Source organism: Mesoplodon mirus (assembly GCF_964341445.2).
Source record: "Mesoplodon mirus genome assembly, chromosome: 20".
In the NCBI taxonomy this organism is placed as follows: Eukaryota; Metazoa; Chordata; class Mammalia; order Artiodactyla; family Ziphiidae; genus Mesoplodon; species Mesoplodon mirus.
The window spans coordinates 6,515,977-6,536,832 of NC_138996.1; the positions used below are offsets into that span (position 1 = coordinate 6,515,977).

General features: G+C 38.2%; 1 protein-coding gene across 1 annotated transcript; it reads left to right on the forward strand.

Annotated features, from left to right (window-relative positions):
- The first annotated feature begins 1,456 nt into the window (after window positions 1-1,456).
- Window positions 1,457-12,417, forward strand: LOC309795743 (arylamine N-acetyltransferase 1). Its single transcript, XM_082608412.1, has 2 exons — window positions 1,457-1,535; window positions 4,007-12,417. The coding sequence occupies exon 2, from the start codon at window positions 4,012-4,014 to the stop codon at window positions 4,882-4,884; it is 873 nt and encodes a 290-aa protein (XP_082464538.1). The 5' UTR covers window positions 1,457-1,535; window positions 4,007-4,011; the 3' UTR covers window positions 4,885-12,417.
- The last annotated feature ends 8,439 nt before the right edge of the window (window positions 12,418-20,856 follow it).

Consider the following 20,856-nt stretch of genomic DNA (forward strand, 5'->3'; position numbering starts at 1 on the left):
GACTATGGGGGGGGGGGTGCTCACCTTACCAGAAAGTCAAGAGATAGCCTAATCCTCACCAGTGTCATGTGTCCTCTCATGGTACACTGAACATGCTCTGTTCTTTACCCTCTGTACCTGAGGCAGAGGTCAGTAGGTCTAATGGCTTTCACTTAAGTCACACTTTTTAAATGTTTTAAAATTACTTCAGCCATAATTCTCATAACTTTTCTACTCTATCCTATAATAAAAGGAGTCAATTCTACCTTTCTCTTCCTTAGTTTTTCATTTTGATTTACATCTTCACATGCTGATGGAGAGGTAACACTATTAGAATATATACATATATATTTTTTAAATTATCCTTTTTGAGTTTTATTTTTTCCTTCAGAAATACCAATTATCTTTATATTGGATTGTCTTTGACTGGTTTTATGTCTATTAACTTCTCTCTAACTCTTTAATGGCTTTATCTCTTCATTAAAACCATTGAATATTAAGTTTTTCTTCTACATAAATCATTTGATATTATGCTATATATATATATATTCCCTTATTGTTCATAATTACTTATATATTATCTTTGTTGTTATTCTTAATTAGTTTCCTAAGTTATAAATAGTTCTTTTGATAATACTGTGTTATTTTATCACCTCATTTTTTGGCTTTTTGGTATGAGTCCATTTTAAATGTTCTATCTCTTCAAGTACCTGTGAAGAATATCTTTCCATTGTTCACTTTATGATTCTTCTTGAGCTGGTTGTCTTTTTCCCCTATCTTTTGTGTATTGTGTCCTTTTCTTCTGATCCCAGTCTCACAGTATATTTGCATTCTGTTTTTTCATCATATTCATGCATGTATAGTTCTGTCTCCATCTTTTATTTGTTTTTTGAATGAAATGTGACTGGTGAGATGTCTGGCTGGAGTGGACCTTGGACTCTGCAATCTTTCCAATGGAGATGAGGGAAGATGACTGAAGACAAGAGATATTTTGATGGCTGGTCTTCTGCATACGGATGGTCCTTCATCCTTTCTGGTGACACCATACATTAAGAACATTGCCTTATTTTTCTGCCCCAATATCCCCAATTATACTTTACACCTAAAGGAAGACAGGTGCTACCATTACATACTTGTCTTTTCTGTGTTTGGTAAATCTTGTAGTAACAAACAGGGGACTGAGACAGGGTTCACCCATCCTTGCTGATTGTATGACAAATATTCATCTGGTCTGTTGTTCTGAGCTCCCTGCAGGTGACTTCCACAATCTCCAGGCTTAGAGCCCACAAGTTTTGCTCCCATCTCCCATCATTGTACATTCAGCTCTCTTCTCTATGCAACCCAAATGGCCATTTTACTCCTTCTGTTTTGTGATTTTAAAATACTCTTCATATTCATGTCCCAATGGGAACTACTGTCCTTGTTTTCAAGGAAGAATATGATATATTTAAAACCATTTTTTCTTTTATTTCTACACTGTGAACTAGGAAGAAGAACTATCCTAAGTCTTCTGAATTAAAACTGAGACTCAATCTACATTGAACTTCCTTAGAAAGGTATGCTTTTCTGAGACATCTCAGCTGGCTCCCTAAGTGTGTTCACTCTCCCTCCTTTTATTCTTTTCTTATATTTATGATCAAGGAAAACGAAATGGTATATCAGTGCACATCTAAATTACAAGTCAATATATAAACTTTGCAGTGTTTTCACCCAGTTTTATCCTGAAAACTACTTTCTAGTGCCTCCATATTTCACCTTCTATCATAACTTCAGTAGTACAAAATCTCTTATATTTAGTCATGGAATTTGCATGTATAATTTAGTTATAACATGTTGCTTGCATCCAGACCCTGGCTTCTTCTCAATGAACTTGAAGTTACTAAATTCTAAATTAACATAATACTTTTAAAAATCTTTATTGGAGTATAATTGCTTTACATTGTTGTGTTAGTTTCTGCTGTATAACAAAGTGAATCAACTATATGTACACATATATCCCCATATCCCCTCCGGAAGGAACAAAGAAAAATCTTTAAAATCAAAAGAGAGCTTTAAAAAATATACATTAATTTCCAAATAAAAAGATGTTGGTTAACCCAGAAATGAAATGGCCAGGCAGGTCCAAATCATATTTCTTTTGTTCCACATCACCTGCCCTCCTTACTTACCCAGCACTGATTCGGGATACAGAAGCAGAAGAGGGTGTGTGGTGGTCTGGCTAAGTACCAGTTGTTCTCTCGGTGTCTGAGTCGTAGAGTTTTTGACTTGTGCTGATGCATGTAAAGATGAGAAGAAATGAAATAAGCTTAAGAGATTTGGAGGAGATCAGATTGCAGACATCAAGAATAAAAAAAGTTGAAACACTAGCAAAATGGGAAGAATAACGGATCAAAAAAGAGAATTAGGTGAATCTGAAAGAAATGACATTAAGAAGGACAACAGGAATACATAACTTATCACCATTAACCTAGGGGCAGGGCCTTTTGTAGCCTCTCACCTCAGGCCATGTCATCTTATCAATGGTAATGCACCACTGTTACAATCAGTGTCCACACTGGATTATGACTCTGGTATCAGGGACAGAAACATTTCCTACATGAGATTTTGCAAAATAAGGACTTCTTTTTTTTTCTGGTTCACCTTACCAGAAACATATAGCTTGAAACTTGATTGTTGTCTTTTCTCATCTTTCCTTTTCCTGCTTTTCATTCCTCAACTCAATAAATTCTTTGTTGATATTATTCTTCAGCAAGTTCTCCTAGTAGATTTGAGCAAATATCCTACCAGGTTCTGGCCCTGCAGTAGAAGCATCTGCTTAGGTTTCAGCAAAAGTTCCTCAACAGAGTCTCATTGAGCTGACTTGGACCACATGCCATCCACGAGGAAAACACTGGTCCTAGAGCAAATGTGCTTTGAATTGCACTTACCTGGGTCACATGTCTATTCATTCAGCTCAGTATGTACAGCTCACTCTCCATACAAGCCAGACATAATAATTTGATGATGTTGCATTTTGCCCAAACTGCAGCCTTCCCCTACTGCCCTTCTCACAGTGATTTCTCATCTCAGAGTAAAAAACAATAGGTCAGATCGCATCTCAATCCATGCTTCCTCTTACTACCTCTGCTCCCTTCATCCTGTCTTCCTTGAATGTTCTTTGGAGACCCTAGGCAGGTTCCAGTTTAGGGCTTTTTTTTTTTAACCCTCTGGTCCTTCTTCCTAAATCATCCTCCCACATTTGTGGACACGGCTCATTCTCTCATATCCTTAAAGTCATAGTGAAGCTTCCTCTGCCCACCTTATTGGAAACTGAAGCTCTCTCTGTGCACATCTCATCTACCTTCTTTGCTTTATTTTCCCCAGAACACTTATCACTATCTAAGAAATTGTATTTTTAAAAAATTCATTTAATTCACTGTGTCATACCAGACCCCACTAAAATGTAAGATTCTTTAAGATAAGCAACCACTAGGTCAGTAACATACACATAATAGATTTTCAGTAAACTATTTATTGAATAAATCAATAAATCAGTTTTTGTATGAATATGAATCTTTGAGTGGGGAAATTTGTGTAAGGTTCAGCTGAAGAGGATATTGAGTTGGTCAAGTACCATGAATGAAAGTACTATATTATAATTCTCCTGTTTGTATTAGAAACTGTTTGTAAACTCTATTTTAGTTGATAGCAACTTGTACCTCTCCTTATTCATCACCAGGAAAACCACATGTAAGCTGTTTATCGTTTTACTCATCCCTTCATCTGGATTTCCAACTTCTCATGCTCAAAACATGGAAGAAGTGATAATACTTTTCTTTCAGGGTTACTCGCACCATTAACTGAATTTATGCATATGAAAGTCATTAATACACTAAAAGCACACACAAAAAAGGCTTATAATTACAGATATTTATAACCATTGTTTGTGTTTACATGTTTAAAATACATTTGTTATCATTAGGTTAATCAAAGAAATCCAAGTACAAAAGTAATATATTTGTTTTTGTTTTGTTTTCCTTGGCTTAAGGAATCATGAACATTGAAGTATATTTTGAAAGAATTGGTTATAAGCACTGTAGGAACAAATTGGACTTGGAAACATTAACTGACATTCTTCAGCACCAGATCCGAGCCATTCCCTTTGAGAACCTTAACATCCATTGTGGGGAAGCCATGGAATTGGGCTTAGAGGCCATTTTTGATCAAATTGTGAGGAGGAACCGAGGTGGGTGGTGTCTCCAAGTCAATCATCTTCTGTACTGGGCTCTGACCACAATTGGTTTTGAGACCACGATATTGGGAGGGTATGTATACAACACTTCAGCAAACAAATATAGCCATGCCATGATTCACCTCCTGCTGAAGGTGACCATTGATGGCAGGAACTACATAGCTGATGCTGGATTTGGACGCTCTTACCAGATGTGGCAGCCTCTAGAGTTAATTTCTGGGAAGGATCAGCCCCAGGTGCCTTGCATCTTCCGCTTGACAGAAGAGAGAGGAATCTGGTACCTGGACCAAATCAGAAGAGAGCAGTATATCCCAAACCAAGAATTTCTTAATTCTGAGCTCCTGGAAAAGAATAAATATCGGAAAATCTACTGTTTTACTCTTGAACCTCGAACAATTGAAGACTTTGAGTCTGTGAATATATACCTTCAGGAATCTCCAGCATCTGTCTTTACAAGCAAGTCATTTTGTTCCTTGCAGACCCCAGAAGGTGTTCACTGTTTAGTCGGCTTCACCCTCACCTACAGGAGATTCAATTATAAGGACAATACAGATTTGGTAGAGTTTAACACACTGAATGAAGAAGAAATAAAAGAAAATTTAAAAAATATATTTAATATTTCCTTGGAGAAAAAGCTTGTCCCCAAACATGGTGATAAATTTTTTACCATATAGATAGATTAAGCAGTAAAAATGGTCTCAGGATTACTTCTGGTGCTGTAACTTTTTATTATAAAAAAAGTTAAACATCTATAAAAGTAGAGAGAATGAAATAATAAACCTCCATTTGTTTATCACTCACTTTATCAGTTAAAACTAGAGGCCTATCTATCATATTTTCTCAATGCTCCCACATTATATTGAAGAAAATGCTAGACAACAAATCATTTCACCTTTAAAAATGTCAGCATATATAATTAGATAACATTTAAAAAAACATAACCATAATTTTCAAAAATAATAATAACAAAGATGTTTTAATGATGGCCTATGGTTTTCTTGAGGAAAAAGTTATTTATGCTAGAAAGCTTTCCACATTGGTTGAATGTTGAATTCATAAAACATGTTTACCTATCATTCAGTAACTAGAACCTTGAGGGAAACTTTATAATTAAATTCTACCAGTGTATATCCAATGTCATATTTGTGCAGAAATACCACATGTATAATGGGATTATAATTCAACCAAAAAGAAAGAGACATGACATTGCTTCCAAATAACCTAATATTTCTCAAGAAAAGGTGTAAACCAATACTTGTTAGCATGTGATCAAGTACCAAGCGAGGGACACAACTAATAATTTCTTACATGGCTCTTTTTGCAACCACAGTTCTTCAAGTACCATTTTTCTTAATATGGGAACACTACTATTTATAATTTTTGAAATTTTGGAACTCAGTATTTTTGCTTAAAAGTAATAAGTTCTGGGCTTCCCTGGTGGTGCAGTGGTTGAGAGTCCACCTGCTGGTGCAGGGGACACGGGTTCATGCCCTGGTCCAGGAAGATCCACATGCCGTGGAGCGGCTGGGCCCATGAGCCATGGCCGCTGACCCTGCGTGTCCAGAGCCTGTGCTCCACAACGGGAGAGGCCACAACAGTGAGAGTCCCATGTACCGCAAAAGAAAAAAAAAGTTATAAGTAATGCAAATTTAAAAATACTTATTATCTAAAAACTTCATATTGGAAAAGTATGTTAAAACATGTTGGCCAGGGCTTCCTTGGTGGTGCAATGTTTAAAAGTCTTCCTGCCAATGCAGGGGACAGGGGTTCGAGCCCTGGGCCAGGAGGATCCCACATGCCACAGACCAACTAAGCCTGTGCGCCGCAACTACTGAGCCTGTGCTCTAGAGCCCACGAGCCACAACTACTGACCCTGCATGCTACAACTACTGAAGCCCATGTGCCTAGAGCCCATGCTCCACAATGGGAGAGGCCACTGCAGTGAGAGGCCTGCACACTGCAGCAAGGAGTAGCCCCTGCTCACTGCAACTAGAGAAGGCCCGCATGCAGTAATGAAGACCCAACACAGCAAAAATTAAACAACTAAATAAATAAGATTAAAAAAACATGTTGACTAATACAATATCAGTCTTAAAATTTTTTTTTTGGCAGAGTTAGGTTATTATGGGGTTCCTTTTTTTTACCTGCAGTAGAGCCTTCCTTGAATCCTCTTTCTTGTCTCCCAGTTCAATTCTTTTACTTCCTTTTACACTTTGGTGTAAGAGAAAGAGTATGTGCTTCAAAGTATACAGTTCTGAGTTCAAATCCTCTGGACACCAGGTGAATTAATTGATGAATCTGTGGCTCCCATTCCTCAGGTTTAAAATGGGAACAATACATATATGAATAAGTGCCAAACCTAGAGCACCATCTTCCTTCCCTCTCGTTGGCCTTGTTCAGCTCTGCTGCTATCTTGCAGCACGGTTAGGTCATGTATGGTACTGTTGGACAGAAAGGATTTTCCCACATTCTGAAAAGACAATGTCAAGGGAGGAGATGTAGGCAAGAGATACTTTCCCCATAAAAATGTGGCTCAATAGAGGACCTTCAAGATGATGGAGGACTCAGATATGGAGGTCACCTCCCCACAAATATATCAAAAATATATCTATACGTGGAACAACTCCTACAGAACACCTAATGAACACTGACATAAGATCTCAGACTTCCCCAAAAGCAAGGAAATCCCCACGTACCTGGCCGTGTGGCTGATAGGGACTTGGTGCTCCGGCAGGATATCAGGCCTGAGCCTCTGAGGTGGGAGAACCAAGTTCAGGACATTGGACCAGCAAAGACATCCCGGCCATATGTAATATCAATCACTGAGAGTTCCCCAAAGATCTCCGCTTCAACACTAAGAAACAGCTCCACTCAATGACCAGCAAGCTCCAGTACTGGACACCCCATGTCAAACAACCAGCAAGGAACAAAAACACACCCATTAGCAGAAGACGGCCTAAAATCATAAGTTCACAGACACCCCAAAACACACTGACAGACATAGTCCTGCTCACCAGACAGACAAGATCCAGCCTCATCCACCAAAACACAGGCACCAGTCCCCTCCAATGGGAAGCCTACACAACCCACTGAACCAACCTTACCCACTGGGGGGCAGACAAAAAAACAACGGGACCTACAAACCTGCAGTCTGTGCAAAGGAATACACAATAAGTTAAGCAAAACGTGAAGACAGAGAAATATGCAGCAGGTGAAAGAGCAAGGTAAAAACCCACCAGACCAAATAAATGGAGAGGAAATAGGAAGTCTACGTGAAAAAGAATTCAGAGTAATGATAGTAAAGATGATCCAAAATCTTGGAAAGAGCATGCAGAAAACACAAGAAATGTTTAACAAGGACCTAGAAGAACTAAAGAGCAAACAAGGATGAACAACACAATAAATGAAATGAAAAATCCTCTAGAAGGAATCAATAGCAGGATAAATGAAACAGAAGAACGGATAAGTGACTTGGAAGATAAAATAGTGGAAATAACTACCACAGAGCAGAATAAAGAAAAACGAATGAAAAAAAAATTGAGGACAGTCTGAGACGTCAGGGACAACATTAAACACCACAACATTCGGATTATAGGGGTCCCAGAAGAAGAAGAGAAATAAAGAAGGGACAGAAAATATTTGAAGAGATTATAGTTGAAAACTTCCCTAATATGGGAAAGGAAATAGTTAATCAAGTCCAGGAAGCACAGAGAGTCCCATACAGGAAAAATCCAAGGAGAAACACGCCAAGACACATACAAATCAAAGAATCAAAAATTAAATACAAAGAAAAATATTAAAAGCAGCAAGGGAAAAGCAACAAATGACATACAAGGGAATCCCCATAAGGTTAACAGCTGATCTTTCAGCAGAAACTCTGCAAGCCAGAAGAGAGTGGCAGAACATATTTAAAGTGATGAAAGGGAAAAACCTACAACCAAGATTACTCTACCCAGCAAGGATCTCATTCAGATTCAATGGATAAATTAAAACCTTAACAGACAAGCAAAAGCTAAGAGAATTCAGCACCACAAAACCAGTTTTACAACAAATGCTAAAGGAAATTCTCTAGGCAGGAAACAGAAAAGAAGGAAAAAACTTACAATAATAAAATGAAAAAAATTAAGAAAATGTAATAGGAACATACATATTGATAATTACCTTAAATGTAAAAGGATTAAATGTTCCAATCAAAAGACATAGACTGGCTGAATGGATAGAAAAAGAAGACCCTATGTATGCTGTCTACAAGACACCCACTTCAGACCTAGGGACCCATACAGACTAAAAGTGAGGGGATGGAAAAAGATATTCCATGCAAATGGAAATCAAAAGAAAGCTGGAATAATACTTCTCATATCAGACAAAATAGACTTTAAAATAAACACTATTACAAGAGACAAAGAAGAACAATATGTAAAGATCAAGGGATCAATCCAAGAAAAAGATATAACAATTGTATATATTTATGCACCCAAAATAGGAGCACCTCAATGCATAAGGCAAATGCTAAGAGCCATAAAAGGGGAAATCAACAGTAGCACAAAAATAGTAGGAGATTTTAACACCCCACTTTCACCAATGGACAGATCAATGAAAATAAAATGAAATAAGGAAACACAAGCTTTAAATGACACATTAAATGAGATGGACTTAATTCGTCTTTATAGGGCATTCCATCAAGAAACAACGGAATACAGTTTCTTCCGATGTGCTCATGGAACATTCTCCAGGGTATATCATAACTTGGGTCACAAATCAAGCCTTGGTAAATTTAAGAAAATTGAAATCATATCAAGCATCTTTTATGACCACAATGCTATGAGACTAGATATCAATTACAGGAGAAAAAACTGTAAAAAATATAAACACATGGAGGTTAAACAATAAGCTACTAAATAACCAAGAGATTAGTGAAGAAATCAAATAGGAAATCAAAAAATACCTAGAAACAAATGGCACTGAAAACACGACAAGCCAAAATCAATGGGATGCAGCAAAAGCAGTTCTAAGAGGGAAGTTTATACCAATAAAATCCCACCTCCAGGAGCAAGAAAAATCTCAAATAAACAGCCTAAACTTACACTTAAAGCAACTAGAGAAAGAAGAAAAATAAAACCCGAAGTGAGCAGAAGGAAAGAAATCATAAAGATCAGATCATAAATAAATGAAAAAGAAATGAAGGAAACGATAGCAAAGATCAGTAAAACTAAAAGTTGTTTCTTTGAGAAGATAAACAAAATTGATAGGCCATTAGCCAAACTCATCAAGAAAAAAAGGGAGAAGACTGAAATCAACAGAATTAGAAATGAAAAAGGAGAAGTAACAACTGACACTGCAGAAATACAAAGGATCATGAGAGATTACTACAAGCAACTCTATACCAATAAAATGGACAACCTGGAAGAAATGGAAAAATGCTTCGGAAGGTATAAACTTCAGAGACTGAACCAGGAAGGAAGAGAAAATATAAGCAGATCAATCACAAGCACTGAAATTGAAACTGCAATTTAAAATCTTCCAGTAAACAAAAGCCCAGGTCCAGATGGATTCACAGGCAAATTCTATCAAACATTTAGGGAAGAGCTAACACCTATCCTTCTCAAACTCTTCCAAAATATAACAGAGGGAGGAACACTCCCAAATTCATTCTACAAGGCCACCATCACCCTGATACCAAAACCAAACAAAGATGCGACAAAGGAAGAAAACTACAGGCCAATATCACTGATGAAAATAAATGCAAAAATCCTCAACAAAATACTAGCAAACAGACTCCAGCTGCACATTAAAAAAGATCAAACACCATGATCAAGTGGGGTTTATCCCAGGAATGCATGGATTCTTCAATATACATAAATCAATCAATGTGATACACCATATTAACAAATTGAAGGAGAAAAACCATATGATCATCTCAATAGGTTCAGAAATATCTTTTGACAAAATTCAACACCAATTTATGATAAAAACCCTGCAGAAAGTAAGCATAGAGGGAATCTACCTCAACATAATAAAGTCCATATATGAAAAACCCACAGCCAACATCATTCTCAATGATGAGAAACTGAAACCATTTCCACTAAGATCAGGAAGAAGACAAGGTTGCCCACTCTCACCACTCTTATTCAACACATTTTTGGAAGTTTTAGCCACAGCAATCAGAGAAGAAAAACAAATAAAAGGAATCCAAGCCAGAAAAGAAGAAGTAAATCTGTCACTGTTTTCAGATGACCTGATACTATACATAGGGAATCCTAAAGATGCTACCAGAAAACTACTAGAGCTAATCAATGAATTTGGTAAAGTAGCAGATACAAAATTAATGCACAGAAATCTCTTGCATTCCTATACACTAATGGTGAAAAATCTGAAAGAGAAACTAAGGAAACACTCCATTTACCATTGCAACAAAAAGAATAAAATATCTAGGAATAAGAGTACCTAAAGAGACAAAAGACCTGTATGCAGAAAACTATATAAGACACTGATGAAAGAAATTAAAGGTGATACAAATAGATGAAGAGATATACCATGCTCTTGGATTGGAAGAATCAACATTGTGAAAATGACTATAATACCCAAAGTAATCTACAGATTCAATGCAATCCCGATCAAACTACCAATGGCATTTTTCATAGAAGTAGAACAAAAAATTTTACATTTTGTATGGAAAAACAAAAGAAAGACCCTGAACAGCCAAAGCAACCTTGTGAAAGAAAAACGGAGCTGGATGAATCAGTCTCCCTGACTTCACACTATATTACTACAGTAATCAAGACAGTATCGTACTGGCACAAAAACAGAAATATAGATCCCTGGAACAGGAGACAAAGCCAGGAGATAAACCCACGCACATATGGTCACCTCTTTGATAAAGGAGGCAAGAATATACAACGGAGAAAAGACAGCCTCTTCAAAAAGTGGTGCTAGGAATACTGGACAGCTACGTGTAAAAGAATGAAATTAGAACACCCCTTAACACCATACACAAAAATAAACTCGAAATGGATTAAAGACTAAATGTAAGGCCAGGCACTATCAAACTCTTAGAGGAAAACATAGGCAGAACACTCTATGACATAAATCACAGCAAGATCCTTTTGGACCCACCTCCTAGAGAAATGGAAATAAAAACAAAAATAAACAAATGGGACCTAATGAAACTTAAAAGCTTTTGCACTGCAAAGGAAACCATAAACAAGACAAAAGACAACCCTCAGAATGGGAGAAAATATTTACAAATGAAGAAACTGACAAAGGGTTAATCTCCAAAGTTTACAAGCAGCTCAATATCAAAAAAACAAAAAACCCAGTCCAAACTTCGGCAGAAGATCTAAACAGATATTTCTCCAAAGAAAATTTACAGATTGCCAACAAACACATGAAAGAATGCTCAACATCTTTGCTCATTAGAGAAATGCAAATCAAAACTACAATGAGATATCATCTCACACCAGTCAGAATGGCCATTATCAAAAAAACTACAAACAACAAATGCTGAAGAGAGTGTGGACAAAAGGGAACCGTCTTGCACTGTTGGTGGGAATGTAAATTGATACAGTCACTATGGAGAACAGTATGGAGGTTCCTTAAAAATCTCAAAATAGATCTACCATACGACCCAGCAATCCCACTCCTGGGCATATACCCTGAGAAAACCATAATTCAAAAAGAGTCATGTACCACAATGTTCATTGCAGCTCTATTTACAATAACCAGAACATGGAAGCACCCTAAGTGTCCATCAACAGACGAATGGATAAAGAACATGTGACACATATATACAATGGAATATTACTCAGCCATAAAAATAAACGAAATTGAGTTATTTGTAGTGAGGTGCATGTACCCAGAGTCTGTCATACAGAGTGAAGTTAGTCAGGAAGAGAAAAAGAAATATCATATGCTAACACATATATATGGAATCCAAAAAAAAAAGATCCTGAAGAACCTAGGGGCAGGATGGGAATAAAGATGCAGACCTAGTAGAGAATGGACTTCAGGACACAGGGAGGGAGAAGGGTAAGCTGGGACGAAGTGAGAGAGTGGCAGGGACATATATACACTACCAAATGTAAAACTGAAAGCTAGTGGGAAGCAGCCGCATTGCACAGGGAGATCAGCTCAGTGCTTTTTGACCACCTAGAGGGGTGGGATAGGGCGGGTGGGAGGGAGGGAGGTGCAAGAGGGAAGAGATATGAGTATATATGTATATGTATAGCTGATTCACTTTGTTATAAAGCAGAAACTAACACACCATTGTAAAGCAATTATACTTCAATAATGATGTTAAAAAAAGTGATGTTAAAATTATTAATTAATTAAATAATTAAATAAATACTGCTGCAGCTGTTCCCCAATTTAAAAAAATATATGGCTCAAGGAAAAAGATGCAGTTTGTACAAATGAGTCAAAGTCATATTGTATAATGAGTATCCTGAAACCCAATGCAGTTGTTTTTCCTTAAATACAACTATGACACGGGGGAAGAGGAGTCAGGGAAAGACCAAAATATGTTGAAAGAGAATGAGAGATATAAAATTTAGCTTCCAGATTGAACAGGTGTGCCTTTCTGTGCAATGTTAACTTCTCTCCAGAAAATTAAATGAGTGGTCTCTATGGTTTAATTATTATTGACTCTGTTACTACTGCTGCTTAACAAATTGCCCTGAACCTCACTAGTTTAAAACAACCATTTTATATTGCTCACAAGGTCTCTGGGTCTGTGCTTTAAGAAGGTCACAGAGGAATGGTTCTTTTCTGCTGTCCAACATCCAGTCTTAGCTGAGAGAACTCCAGTGGCTCACGGTTATTTGATGGCTATGTGCTAGAATCATCTAGAAGCGTATTCACTGGCATTGTGTTGTTGAGCTGGGCCTGCAAAAGGAGAACATACACGTGGCCTCTCCAAGTGGTTTGGGCTTCCTCACAGCATGGTGGCCTCAGGGCAGTCATAGCTCTAAACCGTGACTCAGAATGCTATGTTGAGGATTCTAGCTTATAAGTTGTAAACTAAAGCACCTTTTAAAAAATTATTGTTTTCAGGTGAAGTGAAATTTGTGTACAGTCACAATGTTGTGCAACCACCACCTCCATCTAATTTCACAATATTTTCATTACCCCCAAATAAAACCCCAAACCCATTGAGCTGTTTAAATCACCTGTTATGACCTAGCATCAAAGTCACATAGTATCATTTTTGCCATATTCTGTTGGTTATAAGTAACTCACAAGTCCTCTGGATTCAAGGGCCAAGAACTAGACTTCACTTCTTGATGCAGAAATGGAAAGGTATGGAAGATATTCTTATAGCCATCTTTGGAAAATATAATCTGACACAGTCAACCCTCTAGTTGCAAAAATTTACATTGAAGTCCCCTCCCATTTTGGCATTAGGTTCAAACTTGAAATCCAGGATCTTGTCATCAGGTGCAGGTGAAGATAAGCCTCCTCAGGTGCAGTTTTGTGAGTATATCTCTTTGAGTATCATTCTTCTTGATCAGAGCACTTGTAAATCATTGTGACAAATTACCTTTCCCCACATACCCCACACAAAACAGTGAAACAAGTGAAAAATGATCACTGTGGACAGTTCCATTCAGAACAGGGTAAACAAGGAACACACAGCAGATCCCAGTCCATAATAGGTGTGAAATCCAAGGGGCCCATGTGGCCAGTTCCTTGATTAGGGCTCAGTCCTATTTCCTGGGAGTTTTTTCATGATTCTTGACCTTATTCTCTAGGCTTTTGGATTCACCACATGTCTCTGCCATAAGTTTCATATTGGCTAAAATTGACAAAAAACTTATTTTCTTATAAGGAGATTACAGCCCCATGGGAGCTAATAAACCTTTATCTAAGGATTTTCCTCCAAGGTGAGGGCAGTTTTGTCCACAGCCCTCCCAAGAAACAGCAAGACACCCTAGACTCAAGTGCCGTGTGATGACTTAAAGGATGAGTATGAGTTTATGCAACTAAATATGCAGGTATTCATTAATATGATGGGGCAATGTTTCTGAAAATGTGGTGTCGTTAGTTTGGGTACCCTGAAAACAAAGCTATCTTCAACTTGTGACCATAACAGTGAGGGCAACTTAGAAAGAGGGACTGGAATGAAAGAATGTGAGGTAAGAAAAGAAGAATACTCGGGAACATTGGGGTTAGATGTAGCAGTTTAAGACTCCGAGACTTGTTTATTTGGGAGGTGATACCAATAAACAGGAGAGGGAACAGGGAAAGTGAGGACATGCATGAAAAGTCAGTAAGAGGGTTCATTAAGTTTGTTGCTGTGGGCAACATGAGCTCAGTGCCACTAGGACTTACAAAAGCGCATATACGAACGCCTTCCAGCATTTTCCACCAAAGAAAAAGTGGTAGGAGCATTTGTCCACTTGTTCCCATCTCCCATTGGTTGAGAGTTCCCCCAATGGAGTTACATGAGAGTGGGCTTCTGTTGGCATCCATGGAGAAATCCTGTGGCAAGAAACAAGAACATCTGGTATACACATGAGTCAGGACACTGTCAGCAGTAAGCCATCAGATGCCCACACGACTGGACTAGTGACTTGGCCAAAACAGATGGTAGTGTAGGGCGGAGGGATAAAGACAGGCTGGGTATGGAGGCAGGACCCCCCAAATCTCCCTGAATTATCAGAGCAGTCAAGCTGGGATTAGTATTCAAGCTTGGGACAAATGTTTAACCATTTTTTCATGATTTGTAAACACTAGACATAAATGTAAGTAAGAAAGAAGCAAACACACAGAGAACCTATGGAGCAGAAGAAAAGCTGTCATTCTTTTTTTAACATCTTTATTGGAGTATAACTGCTTTACAATGGTGTGTTAGTTCCTGCTTTATAACAAAGTGAATCAGTTATACATATACATATATCCCCATACATCTAAGCTGTCATTCTAATAGTAGAAAGGTGAACTGCTAAACAGGATCCTAGAAAGAACTATTTTATCTTCCAGGGCTTTAAGAAACAGTGAGTCCATTTGATGTTTTGGTAATCTCTAACAATAGCCAGCAGCTTTCTCTGTCAATAATTGTGGGGATTTTTTTCTGGCTGTTTTTCAGAATAATTGTGATAGTTATAGTTTCATCATTAGCACTAAACTTTCACTCTATTAAGTCACTGAGATTTAGGGCTATCTGTTATGGCAACACATTCTAGCCTATCCTGACAAGTGCTTTAAAATAAATCAGCACTACGTGGAGCGGCAATAAAGGGGTATTTTTTTGTCTCTTCTTCCTTGACAAATGGTCTAACTCTTTTAGATTATTTTATTATTTTCCCAGATGTTAGTCATCTTCTATGACTAGCACCACATGTATAGCCAAATTACATGAAAAGAAAGATGCTGAACAGCTGCTTTAAGCACAACATTTTGGGAAGAGGATAAAATGCCTAAAGATATTTTTTACACAAAAATATGTATGAGGAACTTGTGAGGTCAGAATCATGTTGCACGATGAGCAAAGCCTCTTTTCCAGGAGGTTCAGTAAATACACACAGGTCCACATATGACTGGAGAACTGTGAGGAGAGATCTGGGGAGACTGTAAGTGTGAAAGAAGTTTCCCTCCTGATGGAAGCTTAAACTAGGTTTATAGTCATCACAGACTCTGCCATACTGAATTATCAAGTAGGTGTTAAGTAAATACTTGTTGAATAAATGCATGAATAGCTTCAGCTTGTGTCTAGCAAAATGCTTGACAAATAGTGGTGCTCAAAAGTTGTTTGTTTACTGATGGCATGAGGTATAAACACATGTTTTGTTGTTGGAAAGGAGCTCACACACAGTTTCTTATACTGCTGGGGTCTACTTTTCCCCACTGCTACACCCACATTAAGCAGGATCCTGAAATTTTGGCCATAGTTGCATTAAGTGGTCCTCTGCTTCTGAACAAGGAGCTGGGCTGCCTGACTAAGTCCTACCTCACCCTGGCAAGATGGCAAGTAGTTTCCCCAAAAGGATAACTGAAATGACCAAAACTCAGGAGTCCCTTGCTTTCTCAGCTCCTAGAAGTAAGAAGCAGAAGACTGTTGTATACACCTGGAACAAGTTTTGGTTTTTTGGTTTTGCTTCATATTTTTTTCTTTCTTCCATGACAAGGAGAGAGAGGCAGCACTAAAAAACCAAATAGCCCTCACTGAGGAATTGGGAAAAGTTGCCTCTTGGCAGGATCTTGTCAGCAACATCATTTGGTTGGTTCCAACATGCTAAGGAAGGTGACAGGAGACAAAGCTGCCAGCATGGCTACTTTGGTTGTTGCTGCTAAGGCCGGGACGGGATCCATCCTGGAGGCTTTAGCTGCAAAACAACTCAAGAGGCCACACAAATACCAGCAAGCAGGCATCAGCCTCACCCTACCCCTCAGTGGGTCTCAGCACCAGAGGCTTGGGAGATACCAGGGTAACCTCTGCCACAGGGTAACCAAGAGGTCAGACCCATGACTATTGTTCTGGTGTCCTTACTGCACCTTCCTCCCTGAACCCAGCAGCCGGCAGGTAGGGGTTTCTCAACCACTTGTTTCATCTACACCACTAAACTAGGAGATCCTTTAGGAAAAAGAATATCTAAGATGGAACCAGTAAATACATAGTTTTGGCAGTTAGATGCATAAATAAAACTCTAATTGTGTGTTCATTCTTCCCTGTGGTTTAGTACATGAGACAACTCTCAGCTTCTGGAATCAGTCATTCTGGTTGGAGATTAATTTCAGTTGCTGCAAAGAAAGCCGGTAATCCAACACTTTATAAGAATAAAAGGGTACCATGAAGTCCAAATGGTTGCCAAAAGATAAAAATAAAAAAAATTATTTCACCTGCCAGTGCTGTCATATTCTACACTCAAGTTTTATTTCCAAGTGAAGTTAACCATTAGCATTTCGTTTGCAACAGTATTTAAGATATAGTAACAAATATCTGCTTTTTAAAATTCAGATTCTTATTTTTTTTTCTCAGCTAGGCAGGATTTTAGAGATGAATAGATGTGGCTGCTTGGCTGTTGTTATTTTCTCTCTTACTGACTTTAGTTCTGACCTCCTTCAATCTGCTGACATCAACGTCCTCCACCTAAAACCTCAGGCTCAGAAGCCATTTATACACAGGGTATGTCACTACTGCTTTTCCACAACCAAGTGAAATCAGGGGGGAGTTGTCCAAATCCCCGGTTGCTGATATTCCTGTAACTGTCACTCACCCACTGGGAAACGATTCACTCTGCCTCCATCAAAAATCAACATACACATTTCAAATTCAAGTTGATCGGAACAAAGGATCAATTAAACCAGTTAGAATCAAGATGTGGTAGGCATTGCATCTTTTGATACTCTTTGTCCTTAACAGTTCTTTCCTTCTGAGATACAGGTATTCTGCTTTCTCCTTAATCTTTCATGAATGTAATCTTTGACAGATTTTCAGCCAGACAAGTCTCTGAATAAGCCTGTCATCTCATTCACTTATGCCCATCCCTCTTCTCTGCCTTGGGTTGGCATAGCCAGAAAAACAACCATCTGGGTCTCTAACAATGGGCTATGTACACTATCACTAATTCTCCTACAACACTGCAAAATGATTTACTATCTCCACTTTATAGATGAGAGTCCTGAGACTCATAAAGACAGATTAACATACCCAAGTTTAAACAGCTACTAGATATCACAGTCATTTATGTCAATTAATGTTATGCATTAAGGTTAGGGTTAGGGTTAGGAATAGGGTTAGGGTCTGCACCAGGAGGCTAACCTGCACATAGCACCACCAACTATGCACCTGCATGCTGCCAGGCTGACTCCCTTCACTGAACTCCACTGCCATGTGTTCACCTATTGAGAGACCCTGAAACTACAGAATACCTGCCAACAGCCAGGGCACTAGCAGCTGCCAGTGTACCCACAGTTGTCCCTGGCCCTTGCTGCTGGCTCTGGCCCCCACCACTACATGTGTGTGTGTAACCAGTCCCTGCCACAACACAGACACTTGTAGCTGAGTATGGGCACACCACTGGCTCTGGCCATGATTTGGCCTGCCTTAGTCTGTACCTACTGGGTACCACGCTAAAGACTCCAACAGTCCTGGCAGCAACTACAGACTCCCTGTATCACACAGCAAGGACAATGCAGTCATTGACACTCTGGGCCTTAGAAGCCTGAACCAACAAGACATCAAGACACCCCCAGAGGAGTTGCCACATGCCCTTGCACTTGACACCCTGCATTACTAGACCTGGGATCACAACATATTTTAGCATCCCCCCACCAGCAGATGATGGCCTTTCCTTACCAATGTCAGTCCATAAACTCTGGAAGAGGTGACTGCTTCTTCAAATGCACAGACACCTATGCAAGGCTACATGGGTCACATAAAATCAGAGAAACAGGACACCAGCAAAAGAACACAGTAAACTTCCAGTCACTGAACATGAATACAGATACACGAATTTCTCAATAAAATTCCAAAACAATTTGTGTAAAGATGTTCAAATAATTACAGAAGAATGCAAATAAGTGATTTAATGAAATCAGTAAAATAATACAAAAGCAAAATGAGAAGTTGAACTGAATTTTTTTTTTTTTTTGCGGTATGCGGGCCTCTCACTGTTGTGGCCTCTCCCATTGCGGAGCACAGGCTCCGGATGCGCAGGCTCAGCGGCCATGGCTCACGGGCCCAGCCGCTCCGCGGCATATGGGATCCTCCCGGACCGGGGCACGAACCCGTATCCCCTGCATCGGCAGGCGGACTCTCAACCACTGCGCCACCAGGGAGGCCCTGAACTGAATTTTTTTAAAAACATAAAGAACAAAACAAAATTTTGGAGATGAAGAATGCAAAACTGAACTGGACAATTCAATAGAGAGCTTCAAAAACAGACTGGACCAACAGAAGTTTCAGTGAGCTCAAAGATAAATCATTTGAAATTATCCATTCAGAGGAGCAAAAATAACAAAAAGAATGAGGAAAGCCTATGAGACTTATAGCATGTCATTAAAAGGAACAACCCACACTTCAGTGGAGTCCCAGAAAGAAAAGAGAGAGAGAACGGAGGGGAAAGTTTAATTAAATGAACAATGGTTGAGAAAGTGCCAATCCTGGGGAGAAATTTGGACATCCAAGTTTATAAAGCTAATAGGTCACCACATAATTTCAATCCAAAGACAGATTTCTCCAAGATGCATTATAATAAAACTGTCAAAATTTTAAAAAGAAAGAATTTTAAAAGGAGCAAGGATAAAAATATCTCTCATAAAAAGTGACACTGTAAGGCAATCAATGGATTTCTCAGCAGAAATCTTGCAAGCCAGGAGTGAATGGGATGATATATTCAAAATGTTGAAGGAAAAAATAATGTCAACAAGAATAATTTAACCAGCAACGTTGTCTTTCAGAAATGAAGGAGAGATAAACACTCCCCAAAACACAAAGCTGAGGGAGTTCATCACCACTATACATGCCTTACATGGACTGTTGAATTCTTCAAGCTGAAAATGAAGGATGATGGTTAGTAACATGAAAATATTCAACACACTGATATGGGTAAATATACAGTTAGATTCAAAATCCTTTAATACTGTAATATGGTGGTGTGTTAACCACTAATTCTAGTATAAATGTTAAAGGACAAAAGCATTTAAAATAGCTATAGCTACAATAATAGGTTAGTGGATACACAATATACAAAGATGTAAATTGTGACATCATAAACATAAAGTTTGTGTGTAGGGGGAAGGGATAGGGTTCTTATATGTAATCAAGTCAAGTTATTATCAGCTTAAAACAGACCGATACATCTTTAAAATGATCAAGTAAACCTCAAGGTAACCACAAAATAAAAACATATAGAAGACACACACAAGATAAAAAGAAGGGAAATAAAGTATTCCACTATGGAAAATCATCAATTCACAAAGGAATATGGCAAGAGAGGAAGAAGGGAACTAAAAACAACCAGAAAACAATGAACAAAATGGCATAAATACTTACTTATCAATCATTACTTAAATGTAATGGATTAAATTTTCCAACCAAAAGATAGAGTGACAGGACAGATGATAAAAACAAAACCCAAATATATGCTGCCTACAAGAGACTCACTTCAAGTTCTAGGACACTTAACATAAAGGGATGGAAAGGTATGGAAAAAAGATAATCCACACTAGTGGGGGGGAAAAACGAGAGTAGGGATAGTTATACTTATATCAGACAAAATACACTTTAAGCTAAAAATGATAACAAGTCAAAGAAGGCTATTCTATATTGATTAAGGGTTCAATTCATCAAGAAGATATAACAGTAGTAAATATATATGTGCCCAACTTTATAACATGTAAATATATTAAACAAATACTAAATACAAAAAGAATGAGGAAAGCCAATGGGACATTGTACACCATTAAAAGGAACAATCCACACATCAGTGGGGTCCCAGAGAAAAAAGGGAGAGAGAAAGGGGCAAAAAGTTTATTTAAATGAATAATGGTTGAGAACATCCCAAACCTGGGGAGAAATTTGGACATCCAAATTTATAAAGCTAATAGGTCAACCGCATAATTTCAAAATTTTGGTTTTTTCTTTAAAAATTCAGTTCAACTTCTCATTTTGTCCTTGTATTATTTTAGTGATTTCATTAAAGTATTTA